This window comes from Meles meles, chromosome 8 (genome assembly GCF_922984935.1).
Source record: "Meles meles chromosome 8, mMelMel3.1 paternal haplotype, whole genome shotgun sequence".
Lineage (NCBI taxonomy): Eukaryota > Metazoa > Chordata > Mammalia > Carnivora > Mustelidae > Meles > Meles meles.
In genome coordinates, this window is record NC_060073.1 from 31,406,555 (window position 1) to 31,431,843 (window position 25,289).

A 25,289-nucleotide genomic window follows, 5' to 3' on the forward strand; every position below is an offset into this window, starting at 1 on the left:
TCTTCTTAAAATTATTAAGACTTGTTTTGTGGCATAATGTGTTTTGTGTTTTGTGGCATAATATCTTGGAGGTTGGTCTATGTGCATTTGAAAAGAATGTGTGTTCTGAAAAAGTGCTCAACATCCCTCAGCATCAGGGAAATGAAACAAGATGGGACTGGGGAGGGAGACAAACCGTAAGAGACTTAATGTCAGGAAACAAACAGGGTTGCTGGGGGACTGGGGGGAAGGGATAGCATGGCTGGGTTAGGAACATTGGGGAGGGTATATGCTATGGTCAGTGCTGTGAATTGTGTAAAACTGATGATTCACAGACCTGTACCCCTGAAGCAAATAATACATTATATGTTAATAAAAAAAAGAATGTGTGTTCTGCTGTTTTCAGATAGAATGTTCTGTATATATCTGTTAGTTGCATGTGGTCTAATGTGTCATTTAGAGCTACTATTTCCTTGCGATTTTCTGTCTGGATGATCTATCCATTGATGTAAATGAGATGTTAACGTCCCCTACTATTATTGTATTACTGTCATTTTTTTCTTTTATATCTGTTAATAATTGCTTTATATGGCTAAGTGTTCCTATGTTGGGTGCATAGATATTTACAACTGTCATTTCTTCTTGTTGGATTGTTCCCTTTATCATTACATAGTGCCTTTCTTTATCTCTTGCTACAGTCTTTGTTTTAAAGGCTATTTTGGGCGCACCTGCCTGGTTCAGTTGGTTAAGCATCTGACTCTTGATTTTGGATCAGGTTGTGATCTCAGGATTGTGAGATCAAGCCCTGTGTTGGGCTCCACCCTGGGTATGGACCTGCTTGGAATTTTCTCCCTCCCTCTCACTCTGTCTCTGTCCTTCTCTTAAAAAAAAAAAGAAGAAGAAGACGACGACTGAGAAACTATCAGAGATAAGAGAAGCCTAAGAAGACATGATGACAAAATATAACATGGTGTCGCAGATTGGATCCTGGAACTAATACTGGTGGAAAAACTAGTGAAATCTGAATAAACTCTGTAGTCCAATTAATGGTGGTGTAGCAGTGTTATTTTCTTAATTTTGGTAAATGTACTTATGTAAGATTTTAGTGTTAGGGAAGTTGGGTATCTTTGCAAGTCTTCTGCAAAGCTAAAATTATTTCAAAATAAAAAGTTATTAAAAAATTAGGACTTCGAAACAGTGAAAATTCAAGGAATACTATAGTATAAATTGATTCTTTTTTATTTTTAGATATAGTAGGTATGGAAGACTGTAATTGGTCATTAACATTTAATGCACATTTGCTATGCCAGGTTTAGAGATTATAATTTATAACAGAAGAGAGTAAAATATATTATGAGAGTATGGATAAGGACGTGGCTAGCTTTACTAGGGGTAGTGAGGAAGGCTTCATGGAAGGAGTAACTCATGCAGAGACATTGTGAATGAGTAGGAATTTCGCGTCAGTCTTTCTAAGGGTTTATCAATTGTCTTTTTAAAGAATTAAATTTTGGCATTGCTGATCCTCTCTATTGCATGCTTGTTTATATTAATATCTGCTCTTTATTTCCTTTTTCAATTTGCTCTTCTTTTTATTTTGAACTTTTGGAGATGGTATTTAGTTAATTTTTATGTATTTTTTTCCCCATTTTATTTATTTTTTCAGCGTAACAGTATTCATTCTTTTTGCACAACACCCAGTGCTCCATGCAAAACGTGCCCTCCCCATTACCCACCACCTGTTCCCCCAACCTCCCACCCCTGACCCTTCAAAACCCTCAGGTTGTTTTTCAGAGTCCATAGTCTCTTATGGTTCGCCTCCCCTTCCAAATTTTTTTTTTTTAATAAACATATAATGTATTTTTATCCCCAGGGGTACAGGTCTGTGAATCGCCAGGTTTACACACTTCACAGCACTCACGATAGCACTTACCCTCCCCAATGTCCATAGCCCCCTCCCCCTCTCCCAATCCCACCTCCCCCCAGCAACCCCCAGTTTGTTTTGTGAGATTAAGAGTCATTTATGGTTTGTCTCCCTCCCAATCCCATCTTGTTTCATTTATTCTTCTCCTATCCCCCTAACCCCCCATGTTGCTTCTCCATGTCCTCATATCAGGGAGATCATATGATAGTTGTCTTTCTCCAATTGACTTATTTCACTAAGCATGATACCCTCTAGTTCCATCCACGTCGTCGCAAATGGCATGATTTCATTTCTTTTGATGGCTGCATAGTATTCCATTGTGTATATATACCACATCTTCTTTATCCATTCATCTGTTGATGGACATCTAGGTTCTTTCCATAGTTTGGCTATTGTAGACATTGCTGCTATAAACATTCGGGTACATGTGCCCCTTCGGATCACTATGTTTGTATCTTTAGGGTAAATACCCAGTAGTGCAATTGCTGGGTCATAGGGTAGTTCTATTTTCAACATTTTGAGGAACCTCCATGCTGTTTTCCAGATTGGTTGCACCAGCTTGCATTCCCACCAACAGTGGAGGAGGGTTCCCTTTTCTCCACATCCTCTCCAGCATCTGTCATTTCCTGACTTGTTAATTTTAGCCATTCTGACTGGTGTGAGGTGATATCTCATTGTGGTTTTGATTTGTATTTCCCTGATGCCGAGTGACGTGGAGCACTTTTTCATGTGTCTGTTGGCCATCTGGATGTCTTCTTTGCAGAAATGTCTGTTCATGTCCTCTGCCCATTTCTTGATTGGATTGTTTGTTCTTTGGGTGTTGAGTTTGCTAAGTTCCTTATAGATTTTGGATACTAGCCCTTTATCTGATATGTCGTTTGCAAATATCTTCTCCCATTCTGTCAGTTGTCTTTTGGTTTTGTTAACTGTTTCCTTTGCTGTGCAAAAGCTTTTGATCTTGATGAAATCCCAATAGTTCATTTTTGTCCTTGCTTCCCTTGCCTTTGCCGTTGTTCCTAGGAAGATGTTGCTACGGCTGAGGTCGAAGAGGTTGCTGCCTGCATTCTCCTCAAGGATTTTGATGGATTCCTTTCTCACACTGAGGTCCTTCATCCATTTGGAGTCTATTTTCATGTGTGGTGTAAGGAAGTGGTCCAATTTCATTTTTCTGCATGTGGCTGTCCAATTTTCCCAGCACCATTTATTGAAGAGGCTGTCTTTTTTCCATTGGACATTCCATTATCACCACTGCTATTCAACATAGAACTAGAAGTCCTAGCCTCAGCAATCAGACAACAAAAAGAAATTAAAGGCATCCAAATTGGTAAAGAAGAAGTCAAACTATCACTCTTTGCAGATGATATGATACTATATGTGGAAAACCCAAAAGACTCCACTCCAAAACTGCTAGAACTTGTACAGGAATTCAGGAAAGTGTCAGGATATAAAATCAATGCACAGAAATCAGTTGCATTTCTGTACACCAACAACAAGACTGAAGAAAGAGAAATTAAGGAGTCAATCCCATTTACAATTGTACCCAAAACTATAAGATACCTAGGAATAAACCTAACCAAAGAGACTAAGAATCTATACACAGAAAATTATAAAGTACTCATGAAAGAAATTGAGGAAGACACAAAAAAATGGAAAAATGTTCCATGCTCCTGGATTGGAAGAATAAATATTGTGAAAATGTCTATGCTACCTAAAGCAATCTACACATTTAATGCAATCCCTATCAAAATACCATCCATTTTTTTCAAAGAAATGGAACAAATAATCCTAAAATTTATATGGAACCAGAAAAGACCTCGAATAGCCAAAGGAATATTGAAAAAGAAAGCCAAAGTTGGTGGCATCACAATTCCGGACTTCAAGCTCTATTACAAAGCTGTCATCATCAAGACAGCATGGTACTGGCACAAAAACAGACACGTAGATCAGTGGAACAGAATAGAGAGCCCAGAAATCGACCCTCAACTCTATGGTCAACTAATCTTCGACAAAGCAGGAAAGAATGTCCAATGGAAAAAAGACAGCCTCTTCAATAAATTTTTATGTATTTTATCTTATCATTCAGTTCAAGTATTTTCTAAATTTCACTGTAATTTCTTCTTTGATTCATGAGTTATTTAGAAGTATATTACTTCTTTTAAAAAATTTTACTTTTTGGGGCGCCTGGGTGGCTCAGTGGGTTAAAGACTCTGCCTTTGGCTTGGGTCATGGTCCCATGTCCCAGGTCCCCACGTCGGGCTCGCTGCTTAGCAGGGAGTCTGCTTCCTCCTCTCTCTCTGCCTGCCTCTCTGCCTACTTGTGATCTCTGTCAAGTAAATGAATAAAATCTTAAAAAAAAATTTTTACTTTTTTAAAACTTTAAACAATGGATATTAAGCATAATTTTATTATATTGATAATACATTCTTTAATAATTTCAGTAATTTATTATTTGTGGAGTTTTGGTTTATAGCCAAGTATATAATGAACTTGAAAAAAATACATACTCTTTATTTCTTGCATGCAGTATTCTATGAATTTGAATTTGGGCAACTTTGTCAATCTTGTTCAAATCTCCTATATCATTATTGAGTTTTTTGTTGTATTCTCCTTTTTCTTTTTCTGCCCATGTTTCAGTCTGGTTATTTTCCTCTGTCAGTTTACTAATTTCCTTAATTTATTTAATCTGCTGATAAAGTCCATCTATTAAGTTCTTAATTTCACGTCTTGTATTTTTCAGTTGTGAAATTTCCATTTGGGTTTTCTTTTATAATTTTCAGTCCTCTATTGAAATTAATTTTGTCATATAATTTATTGAGCATAATTAGTTCTATATATTTTAAAGTCTGTATACACTCCAATATCTGGACTTCTTATGGATCCATTTCTATTGTCTCTTTTTCTCTTCTTGGTTTTGGTCATTTAACTTACCTCCCAGGATGTATGGTAAATTTTGCTTAAATGACTGCCTTTGTGTACGAAAAGTTGCAAAGAGCATTTGAGGCTTTAGATGATGTTATCTTCATCCAGAGAATTGCATTTTTGCTTTTGGAAGTTTGGATGGGGCAGATCATCTTATCCATCAGAGACTGAGCTTATTGGAGGCTGAGTTTCCTTGTGAGGGCTAGTCTGTTTCCATCCTCTATCTACCCTAAGAGTGTATCTCCTTGGCCTTTCATCTAAAATCCTAGAGTATTATTTTCCAGAATCTCTCCTTCTTGGTGTATCCTGAACACTAAGTCAACCCCCATAAGACTGCTGGTGGATCTGCCTCAATTTCTCAGCCTCAAATGATCTGAGAAATGGTGATTGTCAGGATCATCTTTCTGTTCTTCCTTCTGTCAGTGGTCTCGGAGATGTATTTATATATATATATGTATACATATATATATATATTTTAAGATTTTATTTATTTATTTGACAGACAGCGATCACAAATAGGCAGAGAGGCCTGCAGAGAGAGAGAGAGGAGGAAGTAGGCTCCCTGCTGAGCAGAGAGCCCCATGTGGGGCTAGATCCCAGGACTCTGGGATCAGAGATGTATTTTTTCTAAAGATTTTTATTTATTTATTTTGGGGGGGAGAGAGAGCCTGAGTGGGGGGAAGCAAAGGGACAAGCAGACCCTTACAGAGCACAGACCCTGATGCAGGGCTTGATCCCATAACCTTGAGATCATGACCTGGGCCAAAGTGAGACACTTAATAAACTGAGCCACCCAGGTGCCCCAGAGATGTATTTTTAAAAAATTAACATGTAATATATTATTTGTTTCAGGGTACAAGTCTGTGATTCATCAGTCTTACACAATTCACAGCACTTACCTTAGCACATACCCTCCCTAGGGTCCATCACCCAGCCACCTCTCCCCTCCAGCCACCTTCAGTTTGTTTCCTGAGATTAAGAGTCTCTAATGGTTTGTCTCCCTCTCTAGTTTCATCTTGTGGTGATTAGTCTTTTTTTCAGGATCATGAGATTATAGAATTTTAGAGGTGGAAGTGACTTGAGATAACTTGTAATCCAACCTAAAGCCCAGAGCTTTTAAGAGACTAGTACTCTGATCTTTCTATTCCTTGTCTAAATCTCTTCCATTAATATATATAATAAATTAACTGGACTAATGCAGTCAACATAAAATTGGGCCAGACTGTAAAGGGTTAGTTAGTAAAGTTTCTTTAAAGAAGTGAAATACAAAAGATAATAAAAGTCAGAGACTTTCTTACTCCACTAAACTGTATTTAAGTACCTAACTATGCTGTCATTAACAAAGTTACTCATTTTTTTCATATTGACCTAAATTGGTGATGATATTTTAGAAAAAAATTTGAATGTTTTAAATCAGTCTTTACATAAACAATCTGAGTCAACAGATTAGTTTACATTGAATCAATAATGTATGTTTTTTAGAAGTTAGATAACATTTCTGGTGATTTCCCTATCAGATTACATAATAACTGATGAGTTAGCTCCTTAGCCTTTCATCTAAACTCCTAGGGTATTAGGATGCGTGGAGATGAACCAGTGGCAGAGGGGTCACAAATTCACTTTCTTTCAGGATTTGGGTAGTTTGCACGTGATACGGATAAGGTAGGAATTGTGTTTAATTGGAGAGCCTTTGTCTTCAGTTAGACTTGTATTTGCCATTAGCTCCAAAAACTTGTTGTCATATAGAACAATGGGCTCTGTATTATCAGTTCTTCCAATTACTGAAGAGAAACTAGAAATCCAGACTTTAATATGAAATCTGTTAGACTGTAAAAGTAGAAAGTGGGTTGAAAGTTTTTAAACAAACTATATTTCTCAGGCAAATCATCTATACAGTGGGGATAAAAGAGCTCTACCATAGAACTTTCACTTTTAAAATATGCATTCATGGGGCGCCTGGGTGGCTCAGTGGGTTAAAGCCTCTGCCTTTCGCTCAGGTCATGATCCCAGGGTCCTGGGATCGAGCCCCGCATCGGGCTCTCTGCTTGGCAGGGAGCCTGCTTCCTCCTCTCTCTCTCTCTCTCTCTCTCTCTGCCTGCCTCTCTGCCTACTTGTGATCTCTGTCTGTCAAATGTATAAATAAAATCTTAAAAAAAAATAAAATAAAATATGTATTCATTTGGTAACCTTTGAAAAACCATTACTCAATCTTGCCCTGAGAGAATTTGAAATATAATCACCTAATTAACCATGCAAATGAATTACTATATTCTCACATAGTATATATTATGTGTGATAATAGAATTATGGAGAAATTAGTATGGGAGTTCAGAGAAAGGATGCATTAGATTTTTTGAATACATGAACAGAAGGAAATCTTAGAATTTCAAATTAGCAGTAAATTACAGCCAGAGGAAATTTGGGTATTCCAAAATAGCAATGATTTGCTAAGGAAATTGTGCAGGAAAACTGGGTATAAGTAATGGTATAGTATGTGGTAAATAACATTAAGCAGCATTTCAGTGCCCCATAAAATTAGTTATGCTATGAGTAGAATCATACCCCTTTATAATTATTATGATTTATAGAATATATATCTCTATACCACATGGAAAACTGATAAAATGGGTGTTATCTACAATGCTGAAAGGTAACAGTATAATACACTTTTACTATATTAGGATTTTAATTTAACTACATGTTTTATTTTAAACATTATTATCTTTTTATTGGAACTTTTCATTTTTATCGTTCATTAGTTCTTTAAGCAGCTTTCAAAAGTTATTAATAAAAATCCTTACTGTCAATGAGAAAAATCTATTAAATTTGGTAAGAAAATCCCATCTGTAACTTCAATAAAGTATCTAAGAATATAGAATCTTAGAGGTGTTTATTTTTTATTATCTGCCTTAGGACTACAAGGATTTAAGTGTTTTTATAAAAACAATAAAAGAAGAGTAATTTGATGGTTTATTTACTCTTTATAACCTTTAGAAAGTGTCATGCTTTTTTTAAAAATGCTTGCTTCAGGCTGTAGTTTTACAAGATGTGCTGTGTATTGGTCAAGCCTCTTCAATTCTTGACCCTGAACAGATTCAGGGACATAGTATATACAGCAGGCACATGTCCAAGCAGCCAAAACTGTAACTGGGTACTTCTATTCTCCTTTTCAAACTCATAATCTACCTCCTACGAAACTGCACAAATCAGTTTCTTATGTTGTCTAATAAAATACTAATCATTCTTCCAGATAGTTTCTTAGTTTGATTAGCTACAAAGTATTCAAGATAAATGTCACTAATATGCATGGAATATCCTAAAAGTTCAGTTCAGTTTTAAAGAATCTCTTTCCTAATTGATATTAAAGCTACTGTTTTCATATTATTCAACTTAGTCTATTATAAAGATTTCTGAAATAGAAAAATATTCTAAGAACATTTGTAGCAATTCTTAATGCTTTTGTTTTTCTATACAACAAATATTTCTAGTTATTTTGAAACGTTCTACAGAATATTAGAATGTACTTATATATTTAAACTAGGTAATTTGATTTTGAATGTCTATCTTCTGTGGGATATGAAGGTTAAATTCTGAGGTTTTTGAAGGAAAGGAGTGTATCATAACAATCCATACTGTTCTATGGCACTCACAATCTTAAAGGTAATAAAATGGCATGTTTAAGAGGCTCTGGAGATAGATCATCTAGGTTCAAATACTAGCTCTGCTGGTTAGCTGCTTTGTGCATTTAGACGAGTTACTTATTTTCTTGCTAACCTAGTTTCCTCATTTATAATATGATGATAATAAGAGTACTTACCTTGAAAAATTATACCTATGATTGAATTAATACATAAAAAGTGCTTAGAATATCTAAATCACAGTAAGATCACAGAACTCATTTAAAAGAGAAGTATATAACCAGGCCCATGTAAAGAAAGCAGTATATTGCACATTTTCAATCCAGCTGTTTTGGGATTTGATAAGATGCATACATCTGTGAAATATAACCCTTATCAATATATAAAGTGTTTCTGTCTACCCAGGCCAGTTCTACCCTTACTTCCTCCTCAGGAGGCAACCCTCTTTTGATTATTTTCCACTGTCGATTAGTATTGTTTTTTCTGACATTTCATATAAATGGAATCATACATATGTACTCCTTTAGGTAAGACTTCTTTCACTCAACGTGATGTTTTAAATTCATCCATGTTGTTGTGTCTATCAGCATACAGATTAAGTGTACGTCTATATATTTCATTTTCTCTGGGGTGATTATAAATTATATTGTGTTTTTAATTTTGTTTTCTGCTTTTTTATTGTTAGTGTATAGAACCATGATAATTGGGGTGTTGATCTTGTATCCTGAGACCTTGTTTAACTCAGTTATTAGTTCTGGTAGATTTTTTATAGATTCTTTGGGGTTTTCCATGTATACGACCATGTCATACACAAATAGAGACAGTTTATTTCTGTCTGATTTGTTTCCTTCCTTTTCTTCTCTCCTCTCTTTCTCTCTCTTTCCTTTTTTCCTTTCTTTGCCTTTCCATCCATCCAGTCTTTTATCATTAAATATGATGTTAAGTATAGTGCTTTTATGAGGACATTTTATGAAATTGAGGTAATTCTCTCTGGAAACTGGCTGAGAGTTTTTATTATGAATGAGTGTTGGGTTTTGTCTGTTGTCTTTTCTGTGTTAATTATGATGGTCATATGATTTTTTCTTTAGCTTATTGATATGGCGAGATATATCAACTTAATATTGTTGAATCAGCCTTATATATCTGGAATAAATTCTACTTGGTGATGGTGTATAACATTTTATACATTGTTGGATTCCATTAGCTGATACGTTGTTGAAGAATTTTACATCAAAACTTGTGAGAGGTATTGTTAGTTTTCTTTCTTTTTTTTTTTTTTGGTACTGTCTTTGTCTAGTTTTGGTGTCATAGTATAGACTTATGAGTTAGGATGTGTTCCTTCCTCTTATTTTTCTGGAAAAGACTGTGTAAAATGGTGTTAATTCTTTATATGTTTGGTAGAATTCTCTAAAGGTGAAACCATGTGGGCCTAGGCATTTATTTTTGGGGAGCTTTTTAGCTAGTGGTTATAGGGCTATTTAGATTGTCTATATCACCTTGGATGAGGTTTGATAGTTTGGGGTTTTGAAGAATTAGTCCATTTCTGTAAGTTGTTAAATTTATAAGCATAAAATTATTTGTAACATTCCTTTATTAACTTTTTAATGGTTGCAGTATCTTTGTACATTGTTTCTTTTAGCTCTTAGAGCATATTTAAATTGTTGATGTAAAGTCTTTGTCTAGTAAGTCCCTTGTCTGCACTTGCTCAGAGACAGTTCTTTTTAACTTTTTTTTGGAGGGGGAGGGGGCTGTATGGATCACACTTTGTTTCTTTGTATGCTTGGCATTTTTTGTTGAGAACTGGACATGGCCATTTTAAATATGTGGCAACTCTGGAAATCAGATATTCTCCCTCCCCAGGGTTGTTGTTTGTTGTCATTGTTTAGTGACTTTTCTGAAAAAATTTTGTGAAGTCTGCTGTTTATGTCATGTGTGGCCACCGAAGTCATTGTGCTCTTAATTTAATGATCAGCTAGTGCTTTGTTTGGCAGAGATTTCCTTAAACACCAGGAGCCAAAAGAAAAAAAAAAGCAACTCCCAGGTTTTGCAGAGGGGCTCTCTCTATGTTTGTTGGGGCATACCTTCAACACTGTATATAGGTACTTTTCAAGTCTTCTGTTGAATTTTTTTTAATTTATTTTTTCAGTGTTCCAAGATTCATTGTTTATGCACCACACCCAGTGCTCCATGTAATATGTGATCTCCTTAATACCCAGCACCAGGCTCACCCCACTCCCCTAACCCACCTCCCCTCTAAAACACTCAGTTTGTTTCTCAGCCTGTTGAATTTTTTAACAGAGTTTCAGATTTTTCTAGTGATACCTTGTATTTATGGTGTAGGCTATTTTAGGAGTGTTACATGATTTTAAACAAAATCAGAGGATTTTTGTAAATAACTCTTTCCTGCTTGGGTTTGGGCCTTGTTTCTGGACTTCGGGTCTTCCCTTTGTGTCTTTGCAGCCTTCCCAGGTGATCTCCCTGTTCTTTTTATTGAATGCTTGTTTGTCTGGTCGTGGCTGTGGGGTGGGGGAATTCGGGTATTCTCTGACTTTATTAAGCTTCAATTCTTAGGTGAAACTCTGTCTAAGGTTGAGGTCCTCATAAGAGTTCTGTTCCTTCTGTTGTTTTTAATGCTGGGCCTACTGTATTCCTGCTGTTTTTCTGCACCAACCACCCCCCACTCCCACCCACCATTGAGCTGTTATTTTATTTTCCTAGACTGCTTCCAGCTGCAGTGGCTTTCCACAGGAGCTCTCACACTGTAGTTTTTATTGCCCCTCCCCCTGTAGATTAGGCTCTTGTTCCTTAGGGGACATGAGGAAGACTGGTCTGTCCAGGTACCATGGTCCCTTTCTCAGCTGTGGAAAGTTTCCGCTAGTGTTCTTAAGAATCATTTTTGCTGCCCTTTCCCTTACAGATTAAGATTCTTGGTCTGGGGGCACCTGGGTGGCTTAGTGGGTTAAAGCCTCTGCCTTCGGCTCAGGTCATGATCCCAGGGTCCTGGGATCCAGCCCCACATCCGGCTCTCTGCTCAGTGGGGAGCCTGCTTCCCGGCTCTCTCTGCCTGCCTGTCTGCCTATTTGTGATCTCTGTCTGTCAAAAAAAAAAAAAAAAAAAGATTCTTGGTCTGTAGGGAAAATGGGTTGTGATGCTCTTCTCTTCCCCAGCCAGTACTACAGGGGAGAGCTTCTCAGGTTGTTGGATTCTTCCCATCCTTCCCTGTAAGCACTTGGTGGGCTTCCTGGAGGAAAACAACTGGTAAAAAGTATAAAACCTCCTTATTTCTGGGGCTCCTGGGAACTCACATTCTTACTCTAGTCCACTTAGTGCCTTTAGCAATTTACTAAGAACTTTCAGCTGAGTTTTCTTACCGGTACTCAGCCGTTTATGTCAGAGGTAAGCAAATGCTGTGGTTTTCTTTTCCCTGCAGGAGAGAATTATCCAGAGTTTGGATTAATTGAATGATCTAGGACCTTAGTTCTCTGATGGGTTTGTCTATTTAATTTGCAGTTTTCCCAGATTTGTTTCTTGTTGTAAGCATGAGAGGATGCTCTTTTTACCTCTCTAGAAAGAAAAGAAATGTAAAGTTTTAAAGTCCTAATTTTCCTAGCATTTTTCTTTTTTTTTTAAGATTTTATTTATTTATTTGACAGACAGAGATCACAAGTAGGCAGAGAGAGAGGAATGGAAGCAGGCTCCCTGCTGGGCAGAGAGCCCCACACGGGGCCCATCCCAGAACCCCGGGATCATGACCTGAGCGGAAGGCAGAGGCTTTAACCCACTGAGCCACCCAGGCGCCCCCCCCCCCATTTTTCTTTTTTATTTAGGAAGCAGAAACTCAATATGAAGAGCAGATTGGGAAAATTATCATGGAGACACAAGAACTTAAATGGCAAAAGGTGAGTTGTTGTTGTTGTTTTTTTAAGATTTAAGATTTACCCCAGAGAGAGTGAGCACGCACTGGAGTGCACGTGAGTGGTGGGGGAGGAGTAGAGGGGAGAGAAACTCAAGCAGACTCCTCTGAGCGTGGAGCTGATGTGGGGCTCAGTCTCCCTATCCTGAGATCAGGACCTAAGCCGAAATCAAGAGTTGGATGCTTAATGAACTGAACCACCCAGGTACCCCAAAAGTGAGTATTTTTAATTTTTATTTCAGATTAGTCTTTTTAACATCTATTTAAAGAGGTATTCTAGTCCTTAATTGCAGTTTGAATTTTTAAATTTCCTAAACATGTTTGGGGATTATGCATCATTTTAAACAAAGTCTCAAGAGAATTCTGACTAAAATTTTTTTAATAACATTTGGGCCACCAGAACACTAAGAATGAAATTTTTTTCCAGGATTTCTGATAATAATGCTGAAAACAACTATGATCTATTTAATGTCTGAGAAACACATTGTGTATTATAAAGGAGTCAAAATATTTTCCAAGAAGTAAAACCTCTTTATTTTCCCAGACTCTTATTACATATGTAACCAAATATTTAAAAACAACAACAACCACAACACCACCCAGTATCAGAGGGACACCTGGTTGGCTTGGTCAGTAGAGCCCGTGACTCTTGATCCCGGAGTCATGGTTCAAGCTCCATGCTGCATGTGGAGACTGCTAAAAACAAAAACAAAAACAACCACAAGTAGCATCAGATCTGATTCTTTTTCTAGCCTTATTTATATAGAAGCATTTTTGATGTCCTTCTCCTGTCTTTCCATCAAATAATTTTAATAGCTAAAAATTGAAATTTTAATTATGATGGCCCCCCTTCTTTTCACTATTTGGCAGTATTGAAATAGGAAGTTGGAGGTAACATATCAGAATCAGAATTCAAGTGACAGAGGATAGCTCAAACTAGAAATGATGGGAATTTTGAGACCAGACAGGTACAAAAGGAATAAACTAGAGTTGGATTTTATGAGGCACAGGTCTCGAACCTCTCTGCAGAAAGAAAAAGCAGATAAACACCAAGTACAAACTGAAACTCCAAGTTTCAAAGTGTGAAGTCATATCTTATTTTTGGATAGAGTCAACAGTATAAAGTTATCCATATCCTTAAATTAATCAGTGTGTTTAATACAATCCAATACTAAGTGTGCTTGCTGTACTTAAACTGTTCTAAGGTTTATATGGAAATAAACGTACAAGAGTGTCTAGGAAATTTTTGAAAAAGAACAGAACAAAGTAGTTATGCTAGTTTTTATTTTTAAAAATTTTTTATTTATTTAATGATTTTATTTATTTATTTGACAGAGAACACAAGTAGATGGAGAGGCAGGCGGAGAGAGGTGGAAGCAGGCTCCCTGCTGAGCAGAGAGCCCAATGCCCCGGGGCTGGATCCCAGGACCCTGGGATCATGACCTGAGCCAAAGGCAGAGGCTTTAACTCACTGAGCCACCCAGGTGCCCCGTTATGCTAGTTTTTAAATATATTCTTATGAACTGTCGTAATTAAGGTAGCTTGGTGTAGCATACATGGATAGGTATTCCTCAGAACATAATAGAGTCTAGAAATAGATCCAAATCATAATATAAATTAGTGAATGATAAAGGTGGCGTTTTTTATTCTGACAAAATACCAAACTTTTTTTGGAATTCTTATGTCCTTTTGAGCTAAAGCAGTAAGTGGCTAAATGGAATCAGTGTTAGAGCTCTCCTCATCTTTAGAAAAATAGAAACTTGCCCATGTATTGCAGTTACAGAGAAATTTAAGTTCCTTAAGGTTTCTCGGTAAACCCCTGAGGCATAGAGCTATCCAGATAAATTGTTGACTTTCCCAGGACAAAACGGGTCACACCATCTTGATCTAAAGGGACATTATGGGAAACAGAACGTGTATTTACAGTGGTAAATATGTAAAGATAAAACAGTATTTGGGCACAGTACTACAAAGAATTAGGGCCATGGTTATTTTATTTATTTTTCTTGAACAGATCTTTATCTTTACCCATTGGGTTTCTTGACTGGGAAACAACAGTTTTCGAAAACTGGTATAAAATGTGATTGATCCTTTCTCTATTAGACTTTTAGACTATTGGCTCTAGTTCTTAACTTCTGGTTTTAGAGACATTATATGAAGTTAGGTAGAGGTTTGCTGCTAATATCAGTAAGACATTTTGCCAGCAAAGAATGCTACTTCAAAGAGATCTTAATTTGGTCATACCAAAGGTACCAGTAAATCAGTAATTGAATTAATTAGCTGTGATCTGATTACAATAGAAAAATCCTCAGGGATCTAAAAAAAATCAGGGAAGAATTTAATTTTGCAGTTCTGTTTACATAGTAGATTCCTTTCTCTTATGCTAATGGGTGCGGTGTCAAAAAGGAGAAAATAATATGTCTCACTTGAGGATCCAAGGATAACAGTTGGAGGCTGACACGGTGGGGAGTATCTGGATTATTGGAGACATTCACTATCTGAGTAGCTCAGTGACTCTGAGGAAGAGGTTATGTGATGATGGCAGGATTTATGGTGTAAGTAAAGTATTTGCAAGTTTCTTTTAATATTTAGAGAAATTTCTCTTTGCAAGTTTGAGGATAAAATGAGAACTTGGGGGCATGATTTGCCCTCAGCAGTATCATTGATTTCCCCACTTGTTTTTTTTCCCCTTCATTTTTCTAGCTAGTTCAGAAAAGTTTTTCCCCATAGCCCGCCCCCTTTTTAAATAATAAATATCTACAAGTGTCTCTACCAAGAGGCTCACTACTTTAGTGCTTGATGACTAGAGTGGGAGCATTAAGTTGTTTTATCTGTAAGGCCTCCAGTTTATTCTGCTTTTGTTCAAAGGCTTTTTGAACATCTGGATTTGAGATCTCGTAATGGGGCTATTTCCCATTCCGGTTTTTGTTGCATATTAAATCTCCTATTTCCAGGTTTAAGGCTAGTCACAAAAAGTAAGAAGAAAGCTAGAGGTCACATTTACTTGAGAATGTACTCCTCAGAGAACCTATCCCTGAGGTCTTCAATAAATTCTTTCCTTGCTTACAGGAGTGGATTAGAGTCTAATTTATTTTCACAGAGAACTGGACAATAGGTTCTGAAAGATTTTATCCAACATCTATAGCTTTTCTAAACCTGTCTGCCTTCCTGTGCATTTTGTGATTTCCTGTCATTCCTGGGATCTTCTCACTTTGCTTTTTCTATTCATTTTTTTTTTTTCATTTGAGATTATGAACCATTGGTTCAGATCTGGGAATTGGTAGTACTACTTTTTAAAATAAGTTATAAGAATTAAAATTCTTTTAAAGTTTATTTTGTGTTTTTAGTATTCTTTATGCCTAGCACAGGGCTTAAACTCACACCCTGGAGTCCAAGAATCCCATGCTGTTCAGACTGAGCCAGCCAGGCACCCCAAGAATTAAAATATTTTAAAATAATTGCTAACTTCAGAAAAAATAAGAAGCTCTGTTAGGTAGAAATGTAATTACAATATATTATATGAGTGAGCAGTGAATAAACATTGCATAGTCATGATAGTATAAATACTGAAGATTGATTTAAGTCACAGTTTTTATGTAACTCTTTTAGAAGAATAGAGGGAGCAGATGTTAGGTTATACAAGAAAGCCAAACTCGAACTATCTTTTTTTTTTTTTTTTAAAGATTTTATTTATTTATTTGACAGAGATCACAAATAGGCAGAGAGGCAGGCAGAGACAAAGTAAGGGAAGCAGGCTCCCTGCTGAGCAGAGAGCCTGATATGGGGCTCGATCCCAGGACCCCGGGACCATGACCTGAGCCGAAGGCAGAGGCTTTAACCCACTGAGCCACCCAGGCACCCCAACTCCAACTATCATAATAGAAGTCAGATAAAATTTTTAAGTTGGTAAATCAACATATATTTAGAAACCTAGAGTCAAATAACAGAAACATTCAAAGCGGTTCCAACTTTTAGATCTAATTTCTTTTTAATTGTGAGAATTATTCACTAAACATAGGAAAAAAAGTTCAAAGTCATCTTGAATCTGAAGAACAGAACACACAGCTTCTATTAAAAAAGGGGAGAAGAGAAGAAAAAAAAAATGGAATCCTATATGTGGATTTTTAAAAATGCCTTATGGTGGTTTTGATTTTATAAAAAAATTCGATGAATTTAAAGAATTGTGTCCTCTGAACATTTGTGCTTAGATAATAAAATGGGTTTCTTTGGAAACTCGAAAAGACTATAGGCGTCTTGTATACTGAGACTATTAATTTTGATAACTTTTGATGAAATATTTTCTTGAAGAAAGCTTTGGACTCAGCCACGGTCAGTGTGTGTGTGTGTGTGTGTGTGTGTGTGTGTGTTTTAAAAATTTATTTATTTGAGAGAGTGAGAGTGTGTGCAAGCAGGGTGAGGGGAGAGGCAGAGAGAGAATTTCAAGCAGACTCAGCATGGGGTCTGTGAGCCCTGAGTGGGGTTTGATCCCATGACTCTGAGATCATGACCTGAGCCCACTATCAAGAGTTGGACACAGTGCCTGGGTGGTTCAGTTGTGTGTCAAGCATCTGCCTTTGGCTCAGGTCATGATTCCAGGGTCCTGGTTTTGAGCCCCACATTAGGCTCCCTCCTCAACGGGAAGCCTGCTTCTCCCTCTCCCACTCCCCACTCTCTCTCTCTCTCTCTCTCTGTCAAATAAATAAATAAATAAATCTTAAAAAATAAATAAATCTTAAAAAAAAAACGACTGAGCCACTCAGGCACCCTGAGCCATGTTTAGAGTTTAAAATTTTAAAGAAATGTGTTTTATCATGAAGAAGCAACTGAAAGAATAATTATTGTATGCTGATCCATGATAGGTGGGAAAAAAAATCATAGAATGGATTTAAAGTTGCATTTCAAGAGCATACAATAATGTATGCAATAAATGTTTGACTTTTATTTAAATTATGAACCTAATTAAAAGTTAAAACTGAAAGGTGCTCAAATTTGTTTTAATTAAATTTTCATAATTTTTAAAATAGGAAACTCTTCAGAATCAAAAGGAAACATTAGCAAAGCAACACAAAGAAGCAATGGCAGCTTTTAAAAAGCAGGTAATTTTATAAAGATAGATAAACACTACAGTTTCAAATATTTATTCCCCCCCTCATTTGAATATTAGGCATATTCACTGAAGAAAAAAAGAGTGTTAATGGAAGCAGGAAATAAAGTTATTTTGAATCACAAATAACATGTAGTAGAATGCGTTAGTTAAGGGGAGAACTTGGGAAAACTGTTTTCTTGGAGATGTATTTCCATCTGTTCTAAATAAATTAGGTTATTGATGTGTGCCCTCTTGTTCTTTCTCTCCCTTCTCCCCTTTCTCTCTTTGATTAGAGTATCCTAGGATCCTGCCTTTTCTGCTTTCCTCCTTTACCCAAGCCAGAAATAGATCACTGACGAAAAGCTGAGATGAAAGGAGGGAGATGTGAAGGATGAGGAAATGTGATAGTTGCGCTGAGGCCTTCATAAATACTATCAGCAACTAAGAGCAGAGAAAACACACACACACACACACACACACACACACACACACACGTATGTGTATATATGATTAAAAAGATGAATATCAACTCTTTCAGTTATTTTGAGTTCTGTAGATCTTTAGTACCTCAAATTTCTCTTTAGTCCCTCGTTAGAAAATGTAAGTGTAAGAAATCTGCTCATGAAAAATATTCTCAAGAAATTTTTTCCTTCTAGTCATTCCAGCATCACCCTTTTTTTTTCCTTTTCTTTCCCTCTTTTTTGTCTTTTTCTCCATACAAGTGTGTATGTTTAGAAAGCGAAATGCATAGGGCGCTTGGATGGCTCAGTGGGTTAAGCCTTTGCCTTTGGCTCAGGTCATGATCTCTGGGTCCTGGGATCAAGTCCCGCGTTGGACTCTCTGCTCAGCGGAGAGCCTGCTTCCCACCCCGCCTCTGCCTACCTCTCTGCCTACTTGTGATTTCTCTCTCTGTGTGTCAAATAAACAAGTAAAATCTTTAAAAAAAAAAGAAAGAGAAATGCATAAAAAGAAATGCACCTTATAGGTTGAGGTTATTTGTAGTTCACACTATAGTGTGGATTTACTTAAGCAGATGATAAACTTTCTTCCTTTTAATCTGAGATTAGCCTCAGACCTCAAAATTATGGGAGTTTTAATTGGACACTAAGGAAGCAGAAGCCCAATATGCTACATAGTATTTAGGAGAGGGCAAATCCATGTCTCTCTCGTCACAAGGGACTTTGGGCAAAACAAGAATATCTGGGTATCTGAAGGGTAATGGAGAAAGTGCTCTTGCTCTTGGGCTATTTTTTTTTTCCCCCTTGGTTTGTTTCCTCCCCTCCCCTCCCCACTCTTCTCCTTTTCCCGATTGTTGAATGTGAATTAGGGATGTGGTGAGATGTTCCAAAGAAAAATTTGACTTCTTGACAATTTTACCTAGTATCCTTGTGTTTCTTAGACTATTTTATTAGTTTTCTTGGGCATGTTGACCCTAGTTACTGTCTTAAAATATCACTGTTTATTTATGAGTCAGCTACATGCATCTTTTAAAAAAATTTCAGAAAATACTGTCAATCTAATACAAATGATACTAATTGCATAAAAGTGTGCCTTCAGAAAACATTATGTGTTACTAAAGAGTAGTTGGCAAAATATTGAAACATTTAAGAAAAAAACTCGTGGAAGGAAAAGCTAAATTTTCAAGGATGATTGGTATCCCTAATCATGTGATTAAATCATCCATTTCTTTTGGTGACTGGCTTTTTGCCCCCTTTCATACCTTTTGTTATTTTATTTTCTCAATATAAAGGTAGCACATTCACATTGTATTAAGTTCAAGTAGTACAGACATGTAAAATATTTTTATAGGGTCACTGACCAGTGTAAATCACTGCCAACAGTTTACTGACCTATATTTTAATTTTTAAAATTGTTTATTAGTTGCAAATGAAGATGTGTGCCTTGGAAGAAGAAAAGGTATTTATTAATTTTTTAATAAGTTAAAGCATAGTTAAGTGCATTTAATTATCAATTGTTCACAATGAAAAGGAGGATTAGCACTAGATTAATGGAGACTGTTAATTGCTTAAAATCTTAGAAATTAAAAAGAGCCAAGTAAATCATGTTACCCTTATCATTATACAGTGGGTAATACTGAAGCCTGACAAGATTAAAAATGACTTGCTGAAGCTGAAGCTCTCATTCTAAAATGGCAAATTTGGGACTAGAACCCAGATCTCTTCAGCCCCAAATTAATGTTTTTTCTATTCTACTGTAAAGTTTCTATTGAGTATATTTTTAGTGCTTTTTCAGTATAACTACCTGTTTAAATAAACATTAAATGATTTGCATCTGGATGCAGACCAGTTGGAAAAGAAGATACAACTCTGAACTAGAAATTCACCTAGTAGTAAATATTTTCTCTAATTATTTAATAGTTAATACATGTTTTTATTGTATTAATGAATGTACTATTTACAAAGGCCTTTTAAATAATTCTTCCATATCTTTATAAGACAAATATACTTGTAACTTATTAGATAGAATATATTTAGAATATGTTTTTTCTAAATAAATAAAGTTAGAATATATTTATTCTAGCTATGTGAATTAGATAATTATATAGTGTCCATAAACTCTCAGGAATGCTCTATTGATAAAATGATTATCGTGCAGTGAAGCCTCTGTAAATATTATTATGCACTGAAGCCTCCATAAATCTTTGTTATAATATTATAGTGATAAAATGATTTGTTATAATTTTCATTTCATGGTATATGTCATCTTATAAAGGCCTTATTGTAAGTTCATATTTTGAAGTCATCAGGAATGTAAGTTGTGCAGATCCATGTTTAAAGCTGTGAAGTGTTAGTTTTAAAGTAGAGGTTTTGGATTTTGAGCTTTTGTATTTTCCCTTTGGATAATATCATTTACATTGGAAAGTACTGAAGTATAGTTTTTTTACTTAAAGGGAAAATATCAACTTACTACAGAAATAAAAGAGAAAGAAATAGAAGGATTGAAGGAAACACTAAAAGCATTACAGGTAAAGTAATTTAGTATTGCTTAAAAAAGTAATTTGGCATTTTAGCATTGTATTAGTAAACTGTCCACTAAACATGTATGTTAGCAAAACAAAGTTGACAAACATTCATATATCACATAACTTTGTAATTTTTTCCTGAAAGCCTTGAATTTCAAATTAGGATTTTTCCTCTTATTTATTTGTTTATTCATTTATTTAAATTTTATTTTATTTTATTTTTTCAGTGTTCCAAGATTCATGCACCACACTCAGTGCTCCATGCAATATGTGCCCTCCTTAATACCCACCACCAGGCTCATCCAGCCCCCTACCACTCTCCCCTCCAAAACCCTCAGTTTGTTTCTCAGGGTCCACAGTCTCTCATGGTTTATCTCCCCCTCCGATTTCCCCCAACTCACTTCTCTCCATCTCCTGATGTCCCCCATGTTATGCCTTATGCTCCACAAGTAAGTGAAACCATATGATAATTGACTCTCTCTGCTTGACTTATTTCATTCAGCATAATCTCTTCCAGTCCCGTCCATGTTGACAAAAAAGTTGGATATTCATTCTTTCTGATGGAGGCATAATACTCCATTGTATATATGGACCATATCTTCTTTATCCATTCATCTGTTGAAGGACATCTTGGCTCTTTCCACAGTTTGGTGACTGTGGCCATTGCTGCTATGAACATTGGGGTACAGATGTCCACTTTTTTCACTACATCTGTATCTTTGGGGTAAATACCCAGTAGTACAATTGCAGGGTCATAGGGAAGCTCTATTTTTAATTTCTTAAGGAATCTCTACACTATTTTCCAAAGTGGCTGCACCAACTTGCATTCCCACCAACAGTGTTCACCTTTCTCCACATCCTCTCCAACACTTGTTGTTTACTGTCTCATCTTTTATTTTAAAAAGAAATATTAAAATAGCTTCATTATTTCTTACTGTAACACAATTAAATAAATATGTTATTTTTAATACTTTATAAGTGAAAAAACCAAGTCAGGCCTATATAACTGATTACCTGTGGTCCTTAAAAGTGAAAATAAAATAGCATTAAGCCAGTCATGATTATTTGTTAAGTACTGTTGCTTATTTTTTTGAAAATACAGAGATGTCAAAAACATTACATTTGCCTTTAGGTGGTTCAGTTTCATATAGAATACAGAGATGTATTGCTAATGATGATTCGTTAAGTATATTTACTAAAGGTCTGCATTGTGCCAAGCACTGTTCTAAGTGCTGGAGATACAGCAATGAATGAAAAGGACAAAAATCTTTACTTTTATGGAGCTTCCATTCAAGGTGGGGGAAGACAAGCAATAAAACAAGATACAAAGTAAAATAAATATTGTTATGGGAGAAGATACATGATTTTGAAGTTACCACTCTATAGATAACCTTAATTACAAAGACCAAAATATGTTTTTACAGTGGAGGGATCCTGATAGTCACTGCCTTAATCTGGTAATTCACATCATAATGTGGATTTGTTTAAGCATATGATAAACTTTCTTTCTTGAGTTGATTGAGGTAGTAAGAAGGTTCTCTTTTCTTCATATTCTCACCAGTCTTAGTTATCGCTTGTCTTTTTGGTCATAGCCATTCTAATAGGTATAAGGTGATACATCTTTGGGTTTGATTTGCATTTCCCTGATGATCAGTGATACTGAGCACCTGTTCATATATTTGTTGGCCATTTGTATGTCTTTCTAGAAAAGTCTATTCTGGTCCTCAGCCCAATTTTTATATTGGTTTTGTGGAGTGTATGAGTTTCTGATATATTCTGGATATTAACCCCAATCCAATACATGGTTTGCAAATGTTTCTCCCATTATAGGTTGCCTTTTCACTCTGTTGATTATTTCTTTTGTTTGCAGAGGCTTTTTAGTTTTATGTACATAGTTCCAGTTTGCTTTTATTGCCTGCGCTCTTGGTGTCATATCCAAAAAAGTCACTACTTGTGCTAATGTCAAGGACTTTTCCCCTGTGTTTTTTCTTCTGGTAGTTTTAAGGCTTCAGGTCTTATATTTAAGTCTTTAATCCATTTTGAGATGATTTTTGTACATAGTATGAGATTTTGTATATGGTGTGAGATAAGGGTCTGATTTGTCTTCTGCATCTGGATATCTAGTTTTTTGAACACCATTTATTGAAGATTATCTTTTCCCCATTGTGTATTCTTGGTGCCATTGTTAAAGATCAGTTAGCTGTAGTTGCATGGATTTCTGGTCTCTATTCTGATCCATTAACGAATATGTCTGTTTTTATACCAGTTATGTACTGTTTTGATCACTGTAACTTTGAAATATATTTTGAAATCAGGAAGCATGATGCCTTTAGCGTTGTCTACCTTGCTCAAGTTTGCTTTAGCTATTATTTTATTATTTAGGGGCTTTTGTGGTTTTGTATGAATTTTAGGATTTTTTTTCTATTTCTGTAGAGATTAATATTGTGATTTTGATAGATTGCATTGAATTGGTAGATCACTTTGGATAATATGAACATTTTCACAATATTCTTATGTCCATGAACATAGGATGTCTTTCCACTTATCTGTCTTTAAAATTTCCTTCATCAGTACATTATAATATTCAGTGTACAAATATTTTACCTCTTTGGTTAAATTTATTCCTAAATAATTTTTTTTAGTTATTGTGAATGCATTGTTTTCTTAATTTCCTTTTTGGATAGTTTGTTGTTTGTGTATAGAAATATGGCTGATTTTTGTATGTTTATTTTTTACCTGCAACTTCACTGTACTCATTTATTAGTTCTCACAATGTTTTTGTTGAGTCTTTAGGGCTTTCCAAATATCTGATCATGTCCTCTCCAACAGAAAATTTTACTTCTTTCTGATTTGGAAATTTTTATTTCTTTTCTTGTCTAATTGCTCTGGCTAGGACTTTCAGCACTGTGTTGAAGAAAGTGGTAGGAATGAATATCCATGCCTTCTACTGAATTGATGGTGATGTTTACTGTGGGCTTTTTATATGAGGCCTTTATTGTGTTGGGGTCATTTACCTTGTGCACCTCTTTTGTTGAGTATTTTTATTATGGATGGATGTTAAATTTTGACAGATGTACTTTCTACATCTATTGAGATGAACATGTGGTATTTAAAATTCTGTTAATATGATTTATGACATTGATTTTCTATATACCAGACCATCTTGCAGCCCAGGGATAAATTCCATTTGGTCACCGTGTATGAACTTTTAACATGCTGTTGATTTTGCTAGAATTTTATTGAAGACTTTCACATCTGTGTTCATCAGGGATATTGACCTGTAATTTTCTTTTCTTTTATTGTCTTTTTCTGACTTTGATATCAGAGTGATGCTGGCCTCATAAAATGAGTTTGGAAGTGTTTCTTCCTTTTTTGTATTTTGGAAGAATTTAAGTTGGGATATTAATTCTTCAAATGTTGTAGAATTTATCCATAAAGCTGTCTGGTTTGGGGATTGTCTTCCTTGGGAGGCTTTTAATTATTGATTCAATTTCCTTATTTGTGATGGGTAGGTTCAGACTTTACATTTCTTCTTTCTTCCATTTTGGCAGGTTATATGTTTCCAAGAATTTATCCATTTCTACCAGGTTAACCAATTTTTTGGTGTATACTTTTTCTTTTTATTTCTGAGGCATCCACTGTAATGTCTCCTTCCATTTCTGACATTACTGATTTGAATCTTCTGTCTCTTTGGTAGTCTAGTTAAGGGTTAGTAGATTTCATTTATTCTTTCAAAAAATAACTCTTGATTATTGATTTTTGTCCTATTGTTTTTCTGTTTATTGTTTATAATTTATTTCTGTTCTATCTTTATTTCCTTTTGCTGGTTTTTGGGTTAGCTTGTTCTCTTTTTTCCTACTTCTTTGAGATGTAAGATTAGATTGTTTATTTGAAATATGTCTTTTTTTAATGTAGGGGCATTAATCATTATAAAATTACCCATCAGTACTGCTTTTGCTGCATCTGAGAAGTTTTGTTACCTTGTGTTATTGTTTTTATGTGTCTAGAGATACTTTTAAAATTCCCTCTTTTTGGACACAGTGATTGTTCAAGAGTGGTGTTTAATTTCTAAATACCTGTGAATTTTCCTGTTTTCTTATTGTTATTGATCCTTGTTTCATTCCACTGTAGGCAGAAAAGATGCCTACAAAATAATTTTGATCTTTTTAAATTTTTAGGACTTGTTTTGTGACCTAACATGACCTATCCTGGAAAATGTTTCATGTGTATTCTTCTGATGTAGGGTGAAGAGTTCTGTGTTTATCTGTTAGGTCCATTTGATCCATAGTGAGGTTTAAGTCAGCTGTTGCTTGATAGAATTTCTGTCTGGATGTTTTGTACGTTATTGTTAAGTGAGGCATTAATGTCTCCTACTATTACTGTATTTCTGCTTATTTCTCCCTTCAGATTTCTTGATATTTGCTTTATATATTTAGGTGCTCCAATGTTGGGTGCATATACAGCTGTTATAGCTTCCTGTTGAACTGACTCCTTTGCATTATATCATGATCTTTTTTTTTGTCTCCACAGGCAGATTTTTGACCTGAAGTCTATTTTGTCTCATAAAAGTATAGTTACTTGTGCTTTATTTTTAGTTACTATCCGGTATATCTCTTTCATCTCTGTACTTTCAGCCTATTTGTGTCCTTAAATCTAAAGTGAGTCTCTTGTAGATAATACAGTAGTCCTCCTTTATCAACAGGGAGTATGTTTCAAGATCTCTAGTGGATGCCTGAAACCATGGATCATACTGAACCCTAAATACACTGTTTTTTTCCCTATACATAAATATCTATGGTAAAGTAAATTGAGTATAGTAAGAGATTAACAATAATAACTAATAGTAAAAT

General features: G+C 35.5%; 1 protein-coding gene across 1 annotated transcript in view; it reads left to right on the forward strand.

The window, feature by feature from the left end:
* CCDC73 (coiled-coil domain containing 73) overlaps positions 1 to 25,289 on the forward strand; it is a 122,577-nt gene that overhangs the window by 11,743 nt on the left and 85,545 nt on the right. The window contains exons 2-5 of the mRNA XM_046015605.1: positions 12,285 to 12,356; positions 17,395 to 17,466; positions 19,338 to 19,373; positions 20,368 to 20,442. Of these exons, the coding sequence (XP_045871561.1) occupies positions 12,285 to 12,356; positions 17,395 to 17,466; positions 19,338 to 19,373; positions 20,368 to 20,442 (255 nt within the window). The remainder of the gene's footprint in view (positions 1 to 12,284; positions 12,357 to 17,394; positions 17,467 to 19,337; positions 19,374 to 20,367; positions 20,443 to 25,289) is intronic.